The sequence below is a fragment of the Morone saxatilis genome, unplaced genomic scaffold (assembly GCF_004916995.1).
Source record: "Morone saxatilis isolate NCDOM2014 unplaced genomic scaffold, NCSU_SB_2.0 Contig7, whole genome shotgun sequence".
Taxonomy (NCBI): Eukaryota; Metazoa; Chordata; class Actinopteri; family Moronidae; genus Morone; species Morone saxatilis.
In genome coordinates, this window is record NW_023340246.1 from 13,492,566 (window position 1) to 13,510,887 (window position 18,322).

The window sequence follows — 18,322 nt, forward strand, 5'->3', positions numbered from 1 at the left end:
ACCGCCTGCCCTTTGCATGGCAGTGTTCGCTATGACGATTGTAATTACTCTCTACCTACACGGGGTTAGTCACAGATCGCTGCCCAAGGTTTTCATACCAGCAATTCTGCAACACAACAACAATCAGAAGGGAGAGCAGGACCAACGCTAAACAGCTAAAAGCCAGTCCGCCCACCATCATCAGACGGGGATTCAGCTCGGCTGTTTAAATGTTGAGGCTGTCCGCAGACGAGTGTGCAAGGAACTTAAACCTATAATCTGAGTCTCAAGCCGAGCAAAGATCCGAAAAAGAAAAGACAGAGCAAATACTCTGATGTTTATGGCTGAATAATAAACACATCTTACTGCATCAACTTCTATTACATTTGTAAGTTTTGTTTTGGCAGAGATATCAGCTTTAAAATTCATCTGTTTTTTTTTTGTCTCACGTTCGTTTTAGTAGAATTTGAATCACTATAAAAAAAAGAAAAAAAGCTGTTTTGGTGGGAAGCTGGATTCCTGATTCCTGGATCTTTCTAAATTCCTGGCTACACACTAATAGAAAACTTGCAAATAAGTAGAAAATGTCTCCTTGCATTATTCTTTTATTAAGAGCGACTGTAAACTTAAATGTATTTTGCCCTCTGTGGGAAAGCAGAGCCTGAAATGTCCATGTGTTTTAGTAGAATTTAAATGTGAGAAAAAAGAAAAGTGCTTGAATGAATCTTTGTTCCCGGCCTGATACCACCCTAAAGGCCACAAAAAGAGCCTCTTTGTTTCTTCACCTACTAGCTTTGTATACTTAATACCACTGTCAACTTACCAACACAAGACATATTTATTAGATGGTTTGTTTTAAAACCACTTGAATTCAGATAACTTAAAATAACACATCAGTACATTTCTGATAAAAAATAACGATATAACCAAACTAACCAACCTTCCTGGACGACTTCCTTTCATGTGAGATAAATCACAACCCCTCTCGTTTTAACTTTTATCCAGAAGTTAAGAACTAACCTTACCTCCTATGTGTTGAGTCCAGGCCAAACTGAAAACTGATGATCACTACTAAAGCATGACCTCTACTGATGAACACCATTAGTTCCTACAGAATCAAATACATTTTCCCCTATCGGCTGCAATGCCGGTGACATTCAGATCCGTGCAGTTGTCATAGAAATGAAATGAGTCACCCCATTAACAGAGGACTGATGACAGCTGATAGCAGGAGCAAAGTATGTGGGCTGATCAACACACCACTTAGATAACAGCCATCACACATCACCGTGCAGCCATCTCTATTGGCAAACAGCAGGTGTTTGTGATCAAAAGCAGCCACAGCCAATGAGCTGTGGTCTTGGAAATGTCTCATAATGAGTAAATGTATTCAATGTATTATGAGTCCTATGAATAGATGATTATCATTACTATGGCTACAATTTTTTGGTCAGATAATGATTTTTTAGATGCTGCATAAAGGCTTTTTTTTTAACGATATACCGAGTTATAGCAAGGCCAATTTAGTGTCCTGATTACACATTATTATTGTACTAATATCTAATATGACCTAACAAAATCATCACGTGTCTGAAACTAAAGCAAAGCTCATTTTCTGCCGTCTACACGCAGACAAGACAGTTCCTCTTCTCCGAAAACATTAAATGTTTGATTAATGGAATGCAATATTTGATCATTATTACTGAATATGCTTAATATTAATATTCCCCCCAAATAATGTATAATGCATATATCTAATCAGACTTTTTTGTTTTACATTTTGTTGTCTTTTGAAAGGTAAAACAAATAATAGGAAAGTAACAATAATGTCTGTAGGGTAGAGAGTACTGCAAAACTTTAAATTAAATGCAGGGCCTGGTGTAGCGACACAGTTTGATAAATAAATGCAGGTCTCAATTAGACGCCTGGTCTGGATTTTATAGCAGCTCTCTGGATGTATAAAACTTCTTAAAGCCCAGTGGGTCACCCGCTGATGTGAGTATCTAGCTGCTTAAATCACCTACAGAAATATAAATGTTTAAACGTTTGTCAATATCCTATACATTGTTAGATTCTCTACGATTCAATCATTCAGTTCATTTTATAGAAACCATGAGCACCAAAGCATCAAATTAATGATTTCTAATTGGTGTTAATGAATAAAAATGTTTGTAAAAGCAATATTCAAACTAAAATAAAAGATTTTATAGTATTTCCCATCTTTGCTGACGAAAAAAAATTAAACACCTCTTCCAAAGTATAGGCAGGTTGAGTTCAGTGACTGAAGCAAACAGAAACCCGGGCTATTAATGTTGAAGTTTCACATTATTTTCTAGAGGAGATTTTCTTATCAGACGTTGGGTGTGTGGCAGTAAGCACTGTAGTAGTATATAACATCATCATAACTACTTAGACCGAATGGAGCAACTGTACAACAGAACTTCTGGTTAAAAAATGTCTGCAGCTTGGTTACTCTTCAAGCTTGAAACCATGTAAAAGGTCAAGAGGAAGAGCAGGGTGAAAAGCCATGTCAATGAATGACCTACTGGATACTTACTGTGGTAAGCTGTGCATTTGCTTGTAAACAGAGATGACTTCTTCAATGCTGCTTTCCACCTTTTTCTAGTCAAAAACAAAAGGGCAGGGAAGAGGAGAGTGTGAACAGTCATAATGAGCTAAAGACTAACCAAGGACAAGAACAAGCCTTTCGTCAGCTGGTTATTATCATTAGCCAGATACAGAGCAGTTTAAGGAGCAACTAGTTTGCGGTCATTTCCATCAATAACCCCTGTGTGGGTTGTGCTTTTTATGCTTTTGTGCTTATTATTATTTTAAAAAGATATATACAAAACTGCCAGATCATTGAATTTCTGTGACAGCACACCTACAGTAATCATTTCCCATAAAAAAATAAACACACAATTATAAAAGAAATCACAGTGTAATGTTATTTGGTGGAAATTAGTCAATTTTTAATGGAAGAAACTCATAAATACTTCTTCTTATAAGGATGAAAGTTGCAATGGTTTACAGTTACATATATAATGTTGTAGTGAGCACGACAGTTTACACATGAAAGATAAGTGAGTGTTGTCTGTTGGACTACACAAAGCCGACACTGTTCCTAAACGACCTCAGACTTATTTTATTACTTATCTTCGTTACTTTATCAGCTCATGTTTGCAAATGAGCCTTTGCGCCAACCCCTGCACATTTGCATTGGTGTTTTAAAAACGCCAATGTTAAAGAACAAGCGCTGATCGCTTTAATTTGAAAAAAAAGGAAACAATGCAATCATATAATATCGATTCCGATATAGATTATCTGTAATGAGCTATATTAGCCCTGAATGCATTTAACCACACATTAACTAGCAAATCAAATGGACATAGACCTTTTTTTTGTTAGATTGTTTAATGGTTTTACACTAAAATTAAACGCTAAATGCGTCGTAACCTGGCTTAACTATTTAAATTAACGTACTTATCCGACAGCTAAGTGAATTCACACTTAATCTCTTTAAGGGTACAATGCTAACTTGGGGTTAGCTGAAGCTCGGCGAGCTAATGAACGCGAAGTAGTTTTCCTTCACTGAACCTAATGTATGTCCCGATCCATGGGGGTTGAAATAAATAAAATAAAATAAAATAAAAGCTGGTGTCCGACAGCTGAATCTCTCCGTCACACTCCTGCAGAGCTGCCACTCAAACGCGGCGTTAGCATTAGCCACATTACCTAACGGAGCTAACGTGTACCTCCACTCACCTGCTCCACCGAAGTCACCGACTCCACCCCGTCATCCACCAACATTTCCGCGGGGTGCCGCTCGCCGAAGCACCGCAGAGGCGTCGGTACACCGTCCATGGTGGGTGATAGGAACCGTGAGCTGCGGTGAGGCTGTGAACGAGGAGACGCTGTAAGGTGCTTGTTTGGTTTGTTTTGATAGTTTTCACTTCCTGCCGAGGTTGGAGTGGGCGGAAACTGCGCGCACACCCGCTACGGCGTCTCCTAGGGAACAAAATCTCTTTTCATTCACTGGAGTGCGAAACAAAGACACACACACACACATACATACATACACAACCTCTTGTGGAAAATAAAAGTGTTTGACGTTACTTTTACTATAACATAAGGAGTGAGTGTGTGTGTGTGACTGTCTGTGTCCCGGTTTTATGTCATTCCTACTCTCTCATTGGTGTTATGTGACTGACGTCGAAGGAAAGAAATGCCACCGCGCGCGTTATTTCCACCTTTGATCTGCGTAAAGTCAGCCACAACACAACCAAACACTGCCGGAAGTTGTGCGGCTTAGCCTTCAAAATAAAGTCCGAAATAAAAACCTTTCACATACATTTATTCGTATGTAGCCTGTATGGACACTTATGACACAAAGTTAGTCAGCTTTCCAGCTGAGAGCTAAGTATTACCATCGGACATTGGAGATAGCGTGGACTGAACAGAAAAGGGAAACGGTTAACGTGATGGACTTTTTAACAATCACTGATGCACCTTGTACTATGAGGGTCTTAACGCAACATCTTCCTCCTTAGCCTACCTAATTTTGAGGCCCCATCATGTATAAGGGGCCCTGAGTCAAACTCTTGGGCCTTTATTATGCTACTATATTACACTATATGCTACTATAATTTGATTTGGATATGTAAAAACAAAAAAAAGGAGTACAATAAGCAGATGAAACAAGAATATGCAAGCTTTATAAATTAATATGAGAAATGATGAATAGTTAAAATATTATAATAAAGTACCAGCAGGCTGTATAGACGTGCTAATTGCCAAATAGGCCTACATTTATTTCACATATGCAAATAACAGAGGATATGTGGATACGTGCATGACTTCCTACCACTCCAAATGCTGTAAAAGGTTTACAAGTTAATACTATCGTGACAATCATGGTGTTATAAAGATATACTCTTGGATTTGCTACCAAAACTAATCTTCTTTGTAGCTTAAGAGCAAGACGCTCTCAAGCTTTTATGTTGGTAAGCACCACCGGAAGTGCCATTTTCTTATCGACTCTTACTTGACAATGGTCCACCGCACCCACTGGAAGCTGGAGGCTGCCTGGGAAGCTGGAGCATCCCTGTTTTGTTAACCACCGACCCAGCATCAGTGAACAAAAAGAAGCATAGCCAAAAGCCTCATGTTGCCCATTTGAGCAGACATGGGATGCAGGCGGGGAGGGATTGCTCATCCATCGCTTAGTTAGCTGACTGGGGCTTTTTTTAATTCAACACTATATCCAACACTATGGCTAAACAGTATGATGTGCTCTTCCGACTCCTGCTTCTCGGAGATTCTGGGGTTGGGAAAACATGTTTGCTATGCAGATTCACGGACAACGAATTTCACCCATCTCACATCTCCACCATCGGTAAGACTCTGCACTGCTAACAAGAGTTGTTTCTTTTTTTCCCATATTTTATCACTTGCTTTAATTAGAATTTCCCATTCGTTTGCATGGTCTTTCAGCGTTTGCTCTTGATGTCATTTGCGCATCACCCTCTCTCCTCTCTAGCTCTCCTCTCCTCGCTGGATTTCCAATTACATCCCACAAATTAGATTTGATCAGGAATTTTAAAAAGGGGCTACGCTTTGATTTAATTAAGAGAGGTGTGATCACGTGGAATAGAGAGACTGTAACATCAGCGTGATTGCATTGGTTGGGGAAGCCCTGAGGGGGAAGATCCAACACTTGGCAGCCATGCAGATGAGTTTACCAACTATCAGCACTAGGTACTGACAGTGCAACCAAGTGTCATACTAAATAATAGGAAAGGCATACTTGTATGTGTGGGAGTAGGTTGTGTTTTGCATCAGGCACCCAATGTTACCCACCAAACCTGGGACTCCCAGGGTCTGTTAGGTGGTTCCAGGTTCCTGATGAAGTATGATTTTATTTCAGTATAAGTTCGCAGACTTAGTACAAGGATGGTTGTCAGAGGTTTTACTGTGCTTATTGTAAAAACAAAAACACAGTCTAACCCAGATATGATAACCCAAATATGAGTTGATTGACAGAAAATTAACCATAGCTAGTTGGTTTTTCAAGCAAAACTACCAAACATTTGATGGTTTCAGCTTCCTCCTTCAATCGCAGCAAACTGGATATCTTTGGGTTTTGGACAGTTGAACCAAAAAAAAAGGCATCAGCTTTGGTTCTGAATTATTGGGCATGTTTGACCAGTTTTTGATGTTGTTTAGACCAAATAAATAACCAGTTAACAAGGACAAAAATCCAGTTTCTTCTTTTAATTCAGAGAATATAGAGCAAACTAACAGTATCTCTTCCTGCCTTTGCTCATTGGTTTGCCACGTCCCTGAAGATGACATATTGACTCAGCAAAGCTTAACCATCCCTCTTCTTACAGTTCATATGGCCATATGGCAATGTATCTATCTCCATAGTTAAGAGTGCAGAGCATGACAGGCCCATGGTGCCTCCCTTTGAGGCGAGTGCAATAAGGATGTACAGTAACCAGTGTTCTTTTTTCACATGCTGCGGTGGCGTCTCTTGTCACCTATTTGGTGGCAACCAGCTGTCGTTTCTGTGCTTGTGTGTGTTCAATGAATAGAGATATTTTCCTCCTGGTTTGCTCCTATTCCTTTCAACATAATCTATTAACATTTTTTTTGGACCACTTGTGTGTTTGCATTGAAAGCTTTTCGGGTAAATTCAAAGCCTTTCTGATGTTTGAGCCCTCAGGGAACTCCTGAAAACAGTCCACAGCCGCAGCATGAGGCTCAAACTCAAAGTTATATACTCATCACATTGAACTTAAAAAGCTTTTGTTGTTTCACCTGCTGCAACCAGTAATGATATCTGCTCACACACTTACAAAGACTGCAGTGTGCTATTTTAAGTTGTGCACCTATAGCACTCTACAGGAAATGTCCTCCCTGTAGAGTCGTGTTTATACAGCACATTGCAATCCTTTCTGATGTCTCTTGGTGTGTCCAAGGCTTTACAAGAAAGGTTCAGCCTGTCTGCATGTAGGGATCTCTTTGTTGCTTTTGTTGCAGTGTAAGTGTTTACAACCACAGCTAGATGCTTAGAAATCAGGCTCTTGTGTTGGTAAAGGCGGTAGAGTACAGATATTTATATTAGACTGAATAGTTGTTGGCAGCAGACTATGTCTATAAGCCACACTGGGAGGTCTTTCATGGGTCTGCAATAATTCAAACTCCTCTTCTCAGACAAAACAAGCCCAACAAAGTCTAAAGAGAGAGAGAGAGATCAAGAGTGACCACCATCAGGGCCCTCCTGAGGAGGATCAATAAATAATTTCCCAACCTTCATGGTGACAGAGGGATATAAATTCTCTCCCTCATGTCCCCCTCATGGGTAGCTCCATAATTCATCAGCTCTCCGTTACAGTCCACTCGCTCAGTTTTTGCTCTTAATTATCTCAAAACCTGCTGGGACCTCTCACCCATACGGGGGTCGTATTCAACAAAGCTTTTTACATTTTTACATAAACATTAGAGGATAAGGAGCATCTTATTCAGCATCTCCTGCCGTCGTGAATGAGAATAAAACCCAAAACATTCACACACTGAGGGCTTCCCAGCAAATGTGTGACTTATGAGGACGAATAGATGCAAATACGGTATGTGGACACCCAAACATTACTCCCACATGGACATGCTGTTATAACCAATGTTGGGCCAGTTATACTCATAGCTCATTATTTTTTTCAAAAGTAATGTTATTTTTTTACTTATTTCTCCCTGCCAACAGTAATTAGTTACACTACTAGTCATATTACTTTTCTGCTACTCCACAAAAATTGGTTATTGTGTCCTTTCTATTCAGACTTCAGCGATTAAAATCCAGTTTTGTTTGTCATAATTGTTTCCATCTTCCAAGCTTGTTTCCTCCAAACCTAGTGTTGTATAACGATAAATACATTTCCTCGATTCCTTAATTACAAAAATGACTCCAACGATGTGATTGGATGGTTGGATTTTAAATCAGTACAAAAGTAAAGTAGTAACTAATTCTTTTTTTGGGAGGTAACTCGAATATTATTAGTAAAATGTATTAGTTATACTACTAGTTACTGGGGAAAAGCAATATGATTACTGTAATATAATAATTTAACTAGTAATGAGTTACTGCCCAACACTGGTTATAACTGCTTTGGACACTGGCTGCAGGGATTTGTTCCCTTTTAGCGACAAGAACATCATTTCAGTTCATCCCAAAGGTGTTGAATCATGTTGAGGTCAGAGCTCTGGGCAGTTCTTCCACGCCAAAACTCACAGAAAATCTTTTCTTTATAGACATTGTGATGTGCTTGAAAAAAGAAAGCGCCTTTCTCAACCCGCTGCCAGCAAAGTTGTAAGCACATTATTGTTAGGAATATAATTTGTACACTGTAACATCAAGGTTATGCTTAATTGGAACTAAAGGGCTTTGTTCAAACCATGACACAGCACCAGAATAAAATTACACAGAAGCACTTGGACAGGAGCGTTCAATGTTTCTAGAGTTGTTTGTTTCCTGTGCTATAGAATTTCATGCTCAGTGGGTTCATGTTTAACGTGGCTTTCTCCTGGCCATTTAATGCTTTTTTTGACGTTTTACGACACGTCAATGGGAAACTTTTCCATAGTCTTGACAGGTTGCATGAAATACAGCAGATATATATTTTAGCCTTGTGGTTTTGTACATTATTTTTTCAATACTGAAGGACAGTCGGGGGTTTGTATTCACGCCATCAAATAATTTCCCACACAAAAGAAGCTGAAACCACAGAGCAAGACCTGCATTCAAATTCGAGCCAACATTTTTGTCTTTGATTTGATCCACCCAAGGCTGGTTGACAATAAATGTTGCAGTATACTCAGAAATATAAATAATAATAAATAGCTCAACTGACTATAGGATCTACAAAAGATATGCCTTTACTCCCTGGTTACAGCTAAAACAAAAGCTGCAACAAAAATGAAAACAAACTTGTCCAAACTCATTGGAGCAGCATGGATTCTGATCTTACCTGACGGACTAATACGCCCTCACTCATCCAGGTATCTCATTTTATTTTAACAGGTCACTCCGTTCCTCATAAGACTTTCATCTGGGCCCGAGAGTGCACATTTCTCTGGCACATAGCAGCTGTAGAGATGATTTAGTAATGGTATTCAGTCACACTGCTGAGTTTAATCTTCCTCACTGCTATCTTGATCGGTCTCTTCACAGGACCCCTTGGAGCTCCTGGCTGTCACAGCGCCTATAAAGTACGAGCCCGGCCCTGCCCTATCTCATAGCTCAATAAGCAGCTGTCCTCATGGTGGCGATCCCAGTGGTGTTATGGTCACAGGCCTGGTCATACACTCTGCCCGCTGCTGCTTGACGAGCTCATTAGTCCAAAGGCCGTACGTGGGCCACGTCATCTCATAGAGAGGTTATCACTGAAATCAGTGGTGTTGCGAAGGCTTGACTTCTTCCTGGCTTTTTTAGGAATGTGAGCTTATATATCTACTGAAGAGGTTGTAGTTGTGGTCCTGTTTGTCTGTTTGTTTCCATCTGGCTGGGGATTTGTCTATTTTCCCTCATTTCCTGTCATCTCTCTACTGTCTCTAAAAGACTGCTTTGCAGTTTCAAAAACAATATGGAGGAAAATTCAGGCCATGAACCAAGGAACATGTTTGTTTTTAGTGCGGATCTGGAGCAGTAGCGCTACCATATGGTCATTATACAACTTAGTTTTCACACAGATTTGGATTCAGTCATGGGTTTGACTAAATCCTGATCTAAATATAAATCACTATGAGTCACTGTACATGTTTCATTTACAGTAGGTCAATAGAAAACCTAACTGTTCAGTACAGATTGATGGCAAGTTCATAATTAGGAAAAAAATAGTTTGTCTCTTGTCCTGCTGCGCCCTCAAGACAACAGCTGCTGACAATTGTTGGCTGTCTTCTGCTAGTAATGATAACCATGGATGACAGATCCATTCCCTAGTGAATTTGTGTCAGTGCCAGAGCATCCATCCGTCCATCCATTAGTGAGTCTGTCACCATTACCTACAGCACACACTGACATGTGTCATCGCCTAATGCGTCTTGCATAGTTAAACACAGCCATCCTGGTAATTAGTCAAGTCAATTTTGGGTGTGTACCCATTCGTTTTTACATGGCTTTCACCCTGCTGATTGTGAAATGCTGCCATGTTAAATTAACTGCTGTCTCTCCTCGCACATTGTGCTCATATCCATTGTCACAGTTGCCTCAGAAGAGAAGAGGGAAATCTGTAAAATGGCTTTTTTTTCTCCAAGCTGTTCTTAATGATTTAGGACTTTTTTTTTTAAGCTGTAACAGCTGAATTATTCTTCAAAGAGTTCTAGTTCCTTCATGCAATGTGTAAGGTATAAGATTTGGTTTGCAGTGAAAGTACAGATAAGTCGAATGTGTAGAAGCCACAGTTCAGTTTAATTCAATTATTTCCCCAGGATAATCCACTCAGTATGAGGAGTTGTGGGTACACAAACCACCAAATCAAAACAATAACTCAATTTAAACATATCAAACAGTAGTAATAATACACATAATAATGAGAGCTCATCTTGAATACAACATTTTAGACTGCAGAGCACATACCTGCACCTCCAATCTGTCCTTCGATAGTAACATTCAGGACTTTTTACGCAAGTGGGACCTTTGCTGTAGTGATGGAAACGCCAAGAACATTTTTAATATCAAACCTATGATACAGACAGACATTTTTATAACTTCACAACAGCCTCAGCTGCACCGCAAGAGTGCACCTGGTTCTATAAAACAACCTAATTTTCCCCGGCTGTAATAAAACAATGCAGAGCAATCAGACAGCAGGATGCAGACAATGTGGGTTGAAACATCTTTTACATATAAGACCAAATTTATTAATGTTTGAGAGACTTAATGCTGCTACTACCTCCTTACCTGACTTGCTTGTATAGTTATTTAGGAGAATCCCTTAATTCATGTCTACATTTTATTTGAATATTTAATTTCTGTTTGCATGTCTGTCTGGAGCTTAATGCAGTGCTAATATAGCTGGACAGTGATACAAGAAGACGGCCTCTTTTTTGTTATCTCCCCTCAAGCCTCAGGCAAGGCAAGCCACTGATTGTTATGCTGACCTTTCACTTAGTCTTGGTCTGAATGCTCTCTAGTCAAAGGCAAAGGCCGCCTCACGATTTAAATGAGGCCACACACTGTCAGTGAGCTCCAGCCTCCGCGGAGTCTTCACTTGACTCCAGCTTGTTCTCAGCAAACACACAGTCCAAAATCGGGCAGTCCAGCTGTAGTACATCTGTCAGCTGTTTCCTGATGTCAATCTCTTGGAATACAAACTTTGCAGAAATTCAGCTATAAATCCACACACAGCAGTTCTTCCCTTTATGTGAATTGATTGGACTCAATAGCTCTTTCTCTGAATGTGATGCCGGCTGTGACACATGGGTGTTGAGTGTCAGGTTAATTGGGATGAACTGTTAATTGATTTCTCTGGGATTAGTGTGGCCTATAGACGCCTGTGGGTTTTCTTTCTATCGACTGGAATGCATTAGTCTGAGGAGATAGTAAAGGCACTGGAGAAAAAAAAAGAATGGTTAAACTGATTTGAATGTTAAAAAGTAATTCTACTATGTTGGCATTTTAAATGTACCTCGTCAACATGTACATGAATATGAATATGATTTATTATTATTGTTAGCAGTGTTAGTTGTAGAGTAGTAAAAGCACATCCATGCCACAGACAGTGTTACTTGCAATCATATTCCTTCCTTTTTAGCGGCACTTTGCAGGTTAACCATAATTGTTGCGAGTGCTGCTGCTGGTTGAAAACCACAACTTAACTTCAGTATTTTAGTCATCCTGTAGAACTAAACTGATAAACTGTATAAACCCTTCCCAAAGCTTTCTCACACATCAGATCCGCATATTAAACCCAAACGATGGGATAAACAGTATTAAAGGAAATTATCTCAGTAACCCTGCGATAAAGGTTTCCTAATTTGGATGTACGAGTTTACATTTGACTATTGCGTGCTTTACACATGTTGGGGTTTCTAAGGCTGATTCTAATGTTTTTTAGACTATCTGAATCTGATGTAGGGCAATGAGGTTTACACATAAACATATGATTAAAGATTTTAATTATTTTATTAAATACTGAGAAAATTATGCATAGTTTGGTTCGAGTCTTGTGATTTCTTAATGAGGTGGGATTGTCTCTAAAATCCTGAACAGTACTTATAGTGGACAGAGACTTACAATGTATGTTGGTCTTTTTATTCACTGACAAAATACATTTCTGTGAAAGAAATCAATACATGATTTAGTTATTGTAGAAATATTTAAAAAAAACTTAACATCAGCATAAAACATTTACTATCAGCATCTTCTCTTCAGGTATGTCAGCATCTGTCCTTCACAAAATGAACACACAGTGAGTTTTTATAGAAATGAAAAATTGGCCCTGTCTGCGATTTTCTCTCTATGACGAATATCACAGTCGTCTGAAACAGATCAGAGATCACTGAAGCGTGAGTGAGTGACCCCTCCTCTCCCCTCAACATCTCAGCTCTGCTTCTTTTCTCTCGTCTGTTCCTCCGTGGCAGCGCTCAGCTATCGTTCTTTGCCCTCATCACTTCTTTTACCTCCCATGTGATCAATGCAGAGACCTGAACTAAACGAGGACTGAGCTTGCCGGATCATTAGCCCAATCCTCAAACAAACAGGCTGATTATACAGGGATGGTGTGGCTCTCGTTGCATTAATGCCCTCTATGATGTTACAAAGCAGCATCAGATACTGCAGAACCTCTGTCTGTTAAAGACATGCCGGGTTAATTGATTTCAGTCACTCTTTGGGTGGAAAGTGCAGACGCTGTTCAGAAAACGCTGCACTCACAGGTTTAGAGGAATATCAAATACATTTAGAGCTCCTCTCTGAATGTGATATTGTATTTCCTAACCATATCTTTTCTCTCTTCCAGGAGTCGACTTCAAAATGAAGACACTAGTAATAGATGGTATCAAAGTACGGATACAGATATGGTAAGATAGTGGTATGGGGCACCATGCTGGAAGGCCATGTGCACGAGATTAACAAAATGTTATTAGAAATTACACAACAGTAGTTCTGATAGAGGGTATATTAGTCATTTGCACACACGCTACAACTATTATGGCTTATGGTTGTATAACTGATCATGTTCAGAGCAACACTGAGGCCATGTTGATAATATTTTTTATACGGATTCCTGTCGTTTATGGAAAACAATGTGTTGCATTTCATGTATGTATTTCAATATGTTTGCATATGTTTTGCATATGTTGTGTTTGCTGTCTTTTAGGCCAATTACATAAGAGAACTCTCATGCAGGACACTGGAGAGAGATTTGGTCCCATAACAGACCTGCAATTAAAGCTGGCTTCTATAAACTGGAGCCACAATCTTTTCCTGAACTTACTAACAACTAACATAGTTGCCATGCGATGAACTGATAATGCAGAATCAAATAATTTAAAAATGGGAATTTTTAAAATCCCATTCATAAAAACGTCCAATCACATCCTCAGCGTCGTCCAGTATCAACTTATTTTATGCCAATAGTTTTGGTCTAGTGCCTAGGTGATTTAAGCTAAATGATAACATGCTGACACTGACAATGCAAACTTATTTATGTTTAAGAAGTAAACTGTACCAGGTTCACCATCTTAGTTTAGCCTGTTAGCATGCTAACACTTGCTAATTAGCTGATAAAGCCATCCCTGAAGCCCTGCCACTAGTGTGGCTAAACAACCAACTTCTGCTTAAAACAAAGCTAATTTTATTATTCAATGAGAAGTTTATATCTTAGAGATACATTATTTACACTGGACAGTAACAAAGACATACAAAATATTAATATTATTATTTATATTTTAGGTGTCTTTTTTATAATCCCACAAATATATTTGTGTATGTTCATGTTCATATATGCTTGTTGCTTTTCCAGGGACACTGCAGGCCAAGAAAGATACCAGACCATCACTAAGCAGTACTACAGACGAGCACAGGTAGTTGACCCCGAGAAAAGCCTCCTTCATTGACTCTGCTGCTGCAAGTGATTTTCCACACATTAATAATCTAATATTATTATTACAAATTAGAATAACAAATTCAAATCAAATTTATTTCTGAAATTAAATTTGTCACAGCTACAAGAATAATTCATGACTCATACTTGACACCACATCAGGTACTTGAGGAACCATTTGGGTGCTTTTAAAAGGATATCTCATGGATCAAAGATGCTACATCTACTAGCTTTAAAACATCGATTTAATATTCTAAAAAGGATTTGATCTCACACCAGTGGCACTGACCTTTTACACAGCAACCTTTTTGACATGAAATAGTAGAGTGAAGACAGGTGTTAACCAATGATACTGATTAAGGTTATGTTTCATTTAGTGTAGCAGAGCCTTTCCAGTGAGCCAACATGCACAATAGCAGCACTCAGACTCAGTTTGACCTGAATTGAAGTGGAACCTTAATTAGTAACATCGGTAACACCTGTGTTTACCCTTTATTTCAAAATGGCTGCTGTGAAAAAGGACTATTGTAAGTGTACTTCTCATATTAAAAAGACCACATGTCCCCTTCCCTCCCAGGAGGATGTGAATAGCTCTCCACGCTACCACCACGCTGATATTGTTCTGTATGGATTTTGCCTTTGCTTTGGGCAGCTAAATAGGTTAAACTGGCTGAAATTGAATTGTCCATTTACCAGAAACTGGCAATGAAATTGGAAGAAAGTGACCTGCTCCTGGTTTGTGCTATACAACAATTCAGTAAATATGTCATCTAGCCAGGGGCTTACAATCTAAAATTAACTGTTGGTATAGGCTGCCAACTTTTTAAGTGGTAGTCTGGTTTGTTTACAGGAATCACATTAAGGTTCCCAAATTTATTGATTTGAAAATGCTGCTTTTAAGGATCAAGAAATTGAGAACATCTTTCAAACATGACCCTGAAGTGCTTTAAAATGTACTGTTTCTCATCTGTTTTAAAATCTTTGAACATCTCTCTTCAGGGAATCTTCCTTGTGTACGATATCACGAGTGAGCGATCCTTCCAGCACATCATGAAGTGGGCCAGTGATGTGGATGAGGTGAGTCACAGGGGTTGGGGATTTAGGATCAACATGCATTATTTTCTGTATTAAAGAGAAAAACGGTGCATAGGGCCCACGTTGACAAAGAACCAATAAAAACAAATGCTTTAGCCTAACGCGCACTGCTCTCCGTCATTTAAATGTGTAGTCATAAATATTGGAAGGAGAACATTTTTCCTCTTGCAATCACATTTTTCTATTGGCTTTGAGTCTTCCTTAAGCCATCTCGTCTGCCCTGCTTCCCCCTGTCATTTCCCAGATGATTTTATTCTATTAATTTAGCCATTATGGACCTAATTTCCTCTATGGGTCTGTCTGAATATATACTCTATTGATCTTGGCACGCTTCCCACTTTCTTTTAATGTAGGTCTCATTTCCTGAGCACTGTCTCTGTGTTTTCTCCCCCTGCATTCTCTTGACATTTGAAATATATATCTCTCTATCTCTCTCTCTCCCCCTATCTTTTTAATTTGGTTTTTTTACTCTTCTGTCTTATCTGTACATATCCCTCGTTTCCCTGCAGTACGCTCCCGAAAAGGTCCAGAAGATCCTCGTAGGGAACAAGTCAGATGAGGTGGACAAGAGGCAGGTAGCTACAGAGCAAGGTATCAAGGTGGGTCTATCACTGGCCCTGTGCAGTGACGCTTTCACAATGGATTATTAGAACTGAAGGACATTTTTGCCTTTGGGTAAAGAAATAATGCTTTCAAATACATTATTATGATGCTGACGTTTGTGATACTTGGCTTCAGGTCCTCAAAACTTTTGACATTTCTGTTTTTTTTTTAATATTAGTTCACCAAAAGCAGTTTGGGTTCTGAGAGAAATTCAGCTCAGAGTTCAACAAAAACCTTACTTGCCTTACAGCCAGTTTCAATCACAGTTTGGTTGTTTAGGTGATATTGAAGGAATACTTTGACATTTTTGAAAAATACTCTTATTCTCTTTCTTCCTTACTTGCTAAATGAGAAGATCAATATCACTTTCATGTTGCCTTGATTACGGAGCTGGAGCTTGAAGGCAGTTAGCTTGGCTGAGCTAAGTAAAGACTGGAAACAGGAGGAAACATCATGCCTTCCATCACTTCTAAAAGCTCATTAAATAACATGTTAGATCTTGTGTGTTTAATCTGCAAATGTAAAAATTATCATTTGTAGTTTTAGATTGAGTTACGTGCTGTTTATCCATCCACCTAGCACTTCTGAGCAGCGCCTCAAATCATTGCCTTGCAACCTGTTACTGCAACACTCTGGCAAGTCACTGCACCTGGTTGTTTAATTATTAAGCTGTAGAGGTATTGGTAGGATTTTTTTTATTTTTTTGAAATATTTGATGACCGGGGATTGAGAACAGGCTGTAAAAACAATGATTCCTATATTCAGGTGATCATACACTAATGAAAACACACCTATGAATATATTATACTCCATTTCTGCCAATAGATCCTCCTAAATGATACACACTGGACCTTTAAGTCTTTACGCTAAGCTAGGCTAATTGTCTCCTGGCTCTAACTCCACAATTATATCACATGAGAGTGGTATTGATCTTAGCAACAAAGCAAATAAACTTATTTCCCAAAGTGCTGAACTATTCCTTTACTTCCAAAAGCTTGTTATCATGTTATCATTGAATTCATTTTCAGTTCTGTAAGAAAAAAATCAAGCGCAGGGTTCAGCAAAACTTTGTATGCCTTCTGTGTTTGGGTTCTGGTACAAACCTTGGCTCAAAAAAGTGGGACCCTTTGGACTTGGTGTGGGTACTGGTATAGTCAGGCATTTTTATTCTAAAGGCCATGATGCATTATGACTGCCTTCAGACTATGCTTCACCTCCTGTTGCCTCGCATTGCCTCATACCTTCCATTAAAAAGCTGCACTTGAACACACAACTACATTCGACAGCCGGCAGAACAAACTGCACCTGTGTGAAAGGAAATAACTAGTTGTCAGTTGTCTTTTCTCCCAACTCAAAAAGACAAAAACAGATTTTTTTTCTTTTAATAAAATGTCTCACTATTCTCCGTCTTGCAGCTGGCCAAGGCTTATGGGATGGACTTCTTTGAGACAAGTGCCTTCACCAACCATAATATTACAGAGGTGAGGTGATCTGGATTGCCACTGCTCAAAAGGACCTGACATTTCATGACCATGTACAGAACACAATTAAAGTAATGCATGCAGTCATGATTACATAATGGGAGGAAATTACTTGTTAACTGACAATGCATCTTATCTGTCATGTCTTGTTCTTATCCTGCGGCTGTGTTTCCCTCCAAGACTTTCACACGACTGGCTGAACAGGTGCTGGCAGCCAATAAAAAGGACCTGGATCTTCTCCGGATGTCCATTAATGACGAGATTAATCTTGCTGCTCTGGAGGAAGAGGAAGGACTGTGTGACAGTGCGGCGGGGGACCAAGGCAAAGGCTGCTGGTGTTAAGGAAAACAAAAAAAAAAAGTTAAATATATGTTATCACCAGACATTTTGCACACACTGGGCAAAATGTGTGTCCTTTTGTCGTTGAAATATAAAAGAACATCAAGCTGTAATTTCGAAACTAGCTATGTTCCTCTGTTTAATGGAGCAATGCCAACAATGCTAATGAGGCATTTGAGAGCGGTTTCAATGACAAAGGTAGAATACATTTTGCCACAAAGTGCCAAGTGTGTGGTGAATTAACCAACTGAAGGTCCAAATGTCAGGGGACAGAATGTTCATTGTCTCAAGCACTAATTCCTGCTCAGTTCAGTGTGTCTTTGATGTAACCAAATGCAATCCCTATCCACTACAAATTCAACAATTGGCATACAGTTAAAATGGCTTCCAGGAGAGCTGGAAATTAAGATTTTATCATCTTTTCTTACAGACTTTGTACAGTGTCCTGATCTAGAGGATAGGGAATGACTTGGAATTGTTCGCCACTGACTTGAAACCTTTCACAATGTTGTATTTTCCAAGCATTGTCTCTGATATTGATCATAGGGCTGGGTGCCTTGCAATTCAACAATGTGATTGCTTACGTTTGGCCTTCATTCACCTCTTTAGTGTTTTCCTTCATGTGGGTATTGGCCCTCCAGCACCTACAGCCTTTCTACCATTGAATGCATTAGATGTAGTGTAAGAACTCTACCACAAGAGGGTGCTACATGCATTGCAAAAACA

The 18,322-nt window shown here is 39.2% G+C and overlaps 2 protein-coding genes across 2 annotated transcripts in view; one reads left to right on the forward strand and one right to left on the reverse strand.

Annotated features, from left to right (window-relative positions):
- The window catches only part of fntb (farnesyltransferase, CAAX box, beta), a 20,577-nt gene extending 16,607 nt beyond the window's left edge, over nt 1-3,970 (reverse strand). The window contains 2 exon segments of the mRNA XM_035678290.1: nt 2,537-2,601; nt 3,745-3,970. Of these exon segments, the coding sequence (XP_035534183.1) occupies nt 2,537-2,601; nt 3,745-3,843 (164 nt within the window). The 5' untranslated portion in view covers nt 3,844-3,970.
- A 1,121-nt stretch (nt 3,971-5,091) lies between these two features.
- rab15 (RAB15, member RAS oncogene family) lies at nt 5,092-17,786 on the forward strand. Its single transcript, XM_035678969.1, has 7 exons — nt 5,092-5,374; nt 12,993-13,053; nt 13,998-14,058; nt 15,078-15,155; nt 15,683-15,772; nt 17,192-17,257; nt 17,438-17,786. The coding sequence occupies exons 1-7, from the start codon at nt 5,251-5,253 to the stop codon at nt 17,597-17,599; spliced, it is 642 nt and encodes a 213-aa protein (XP_035534862.1). The 5' UTR covers nt 5,092-5,250; the 3' UTR covers nt 17,600-17,786.
- The last annotated feature ends 536 nt before the right edge of the window (nt 17,787-18,322 follow it).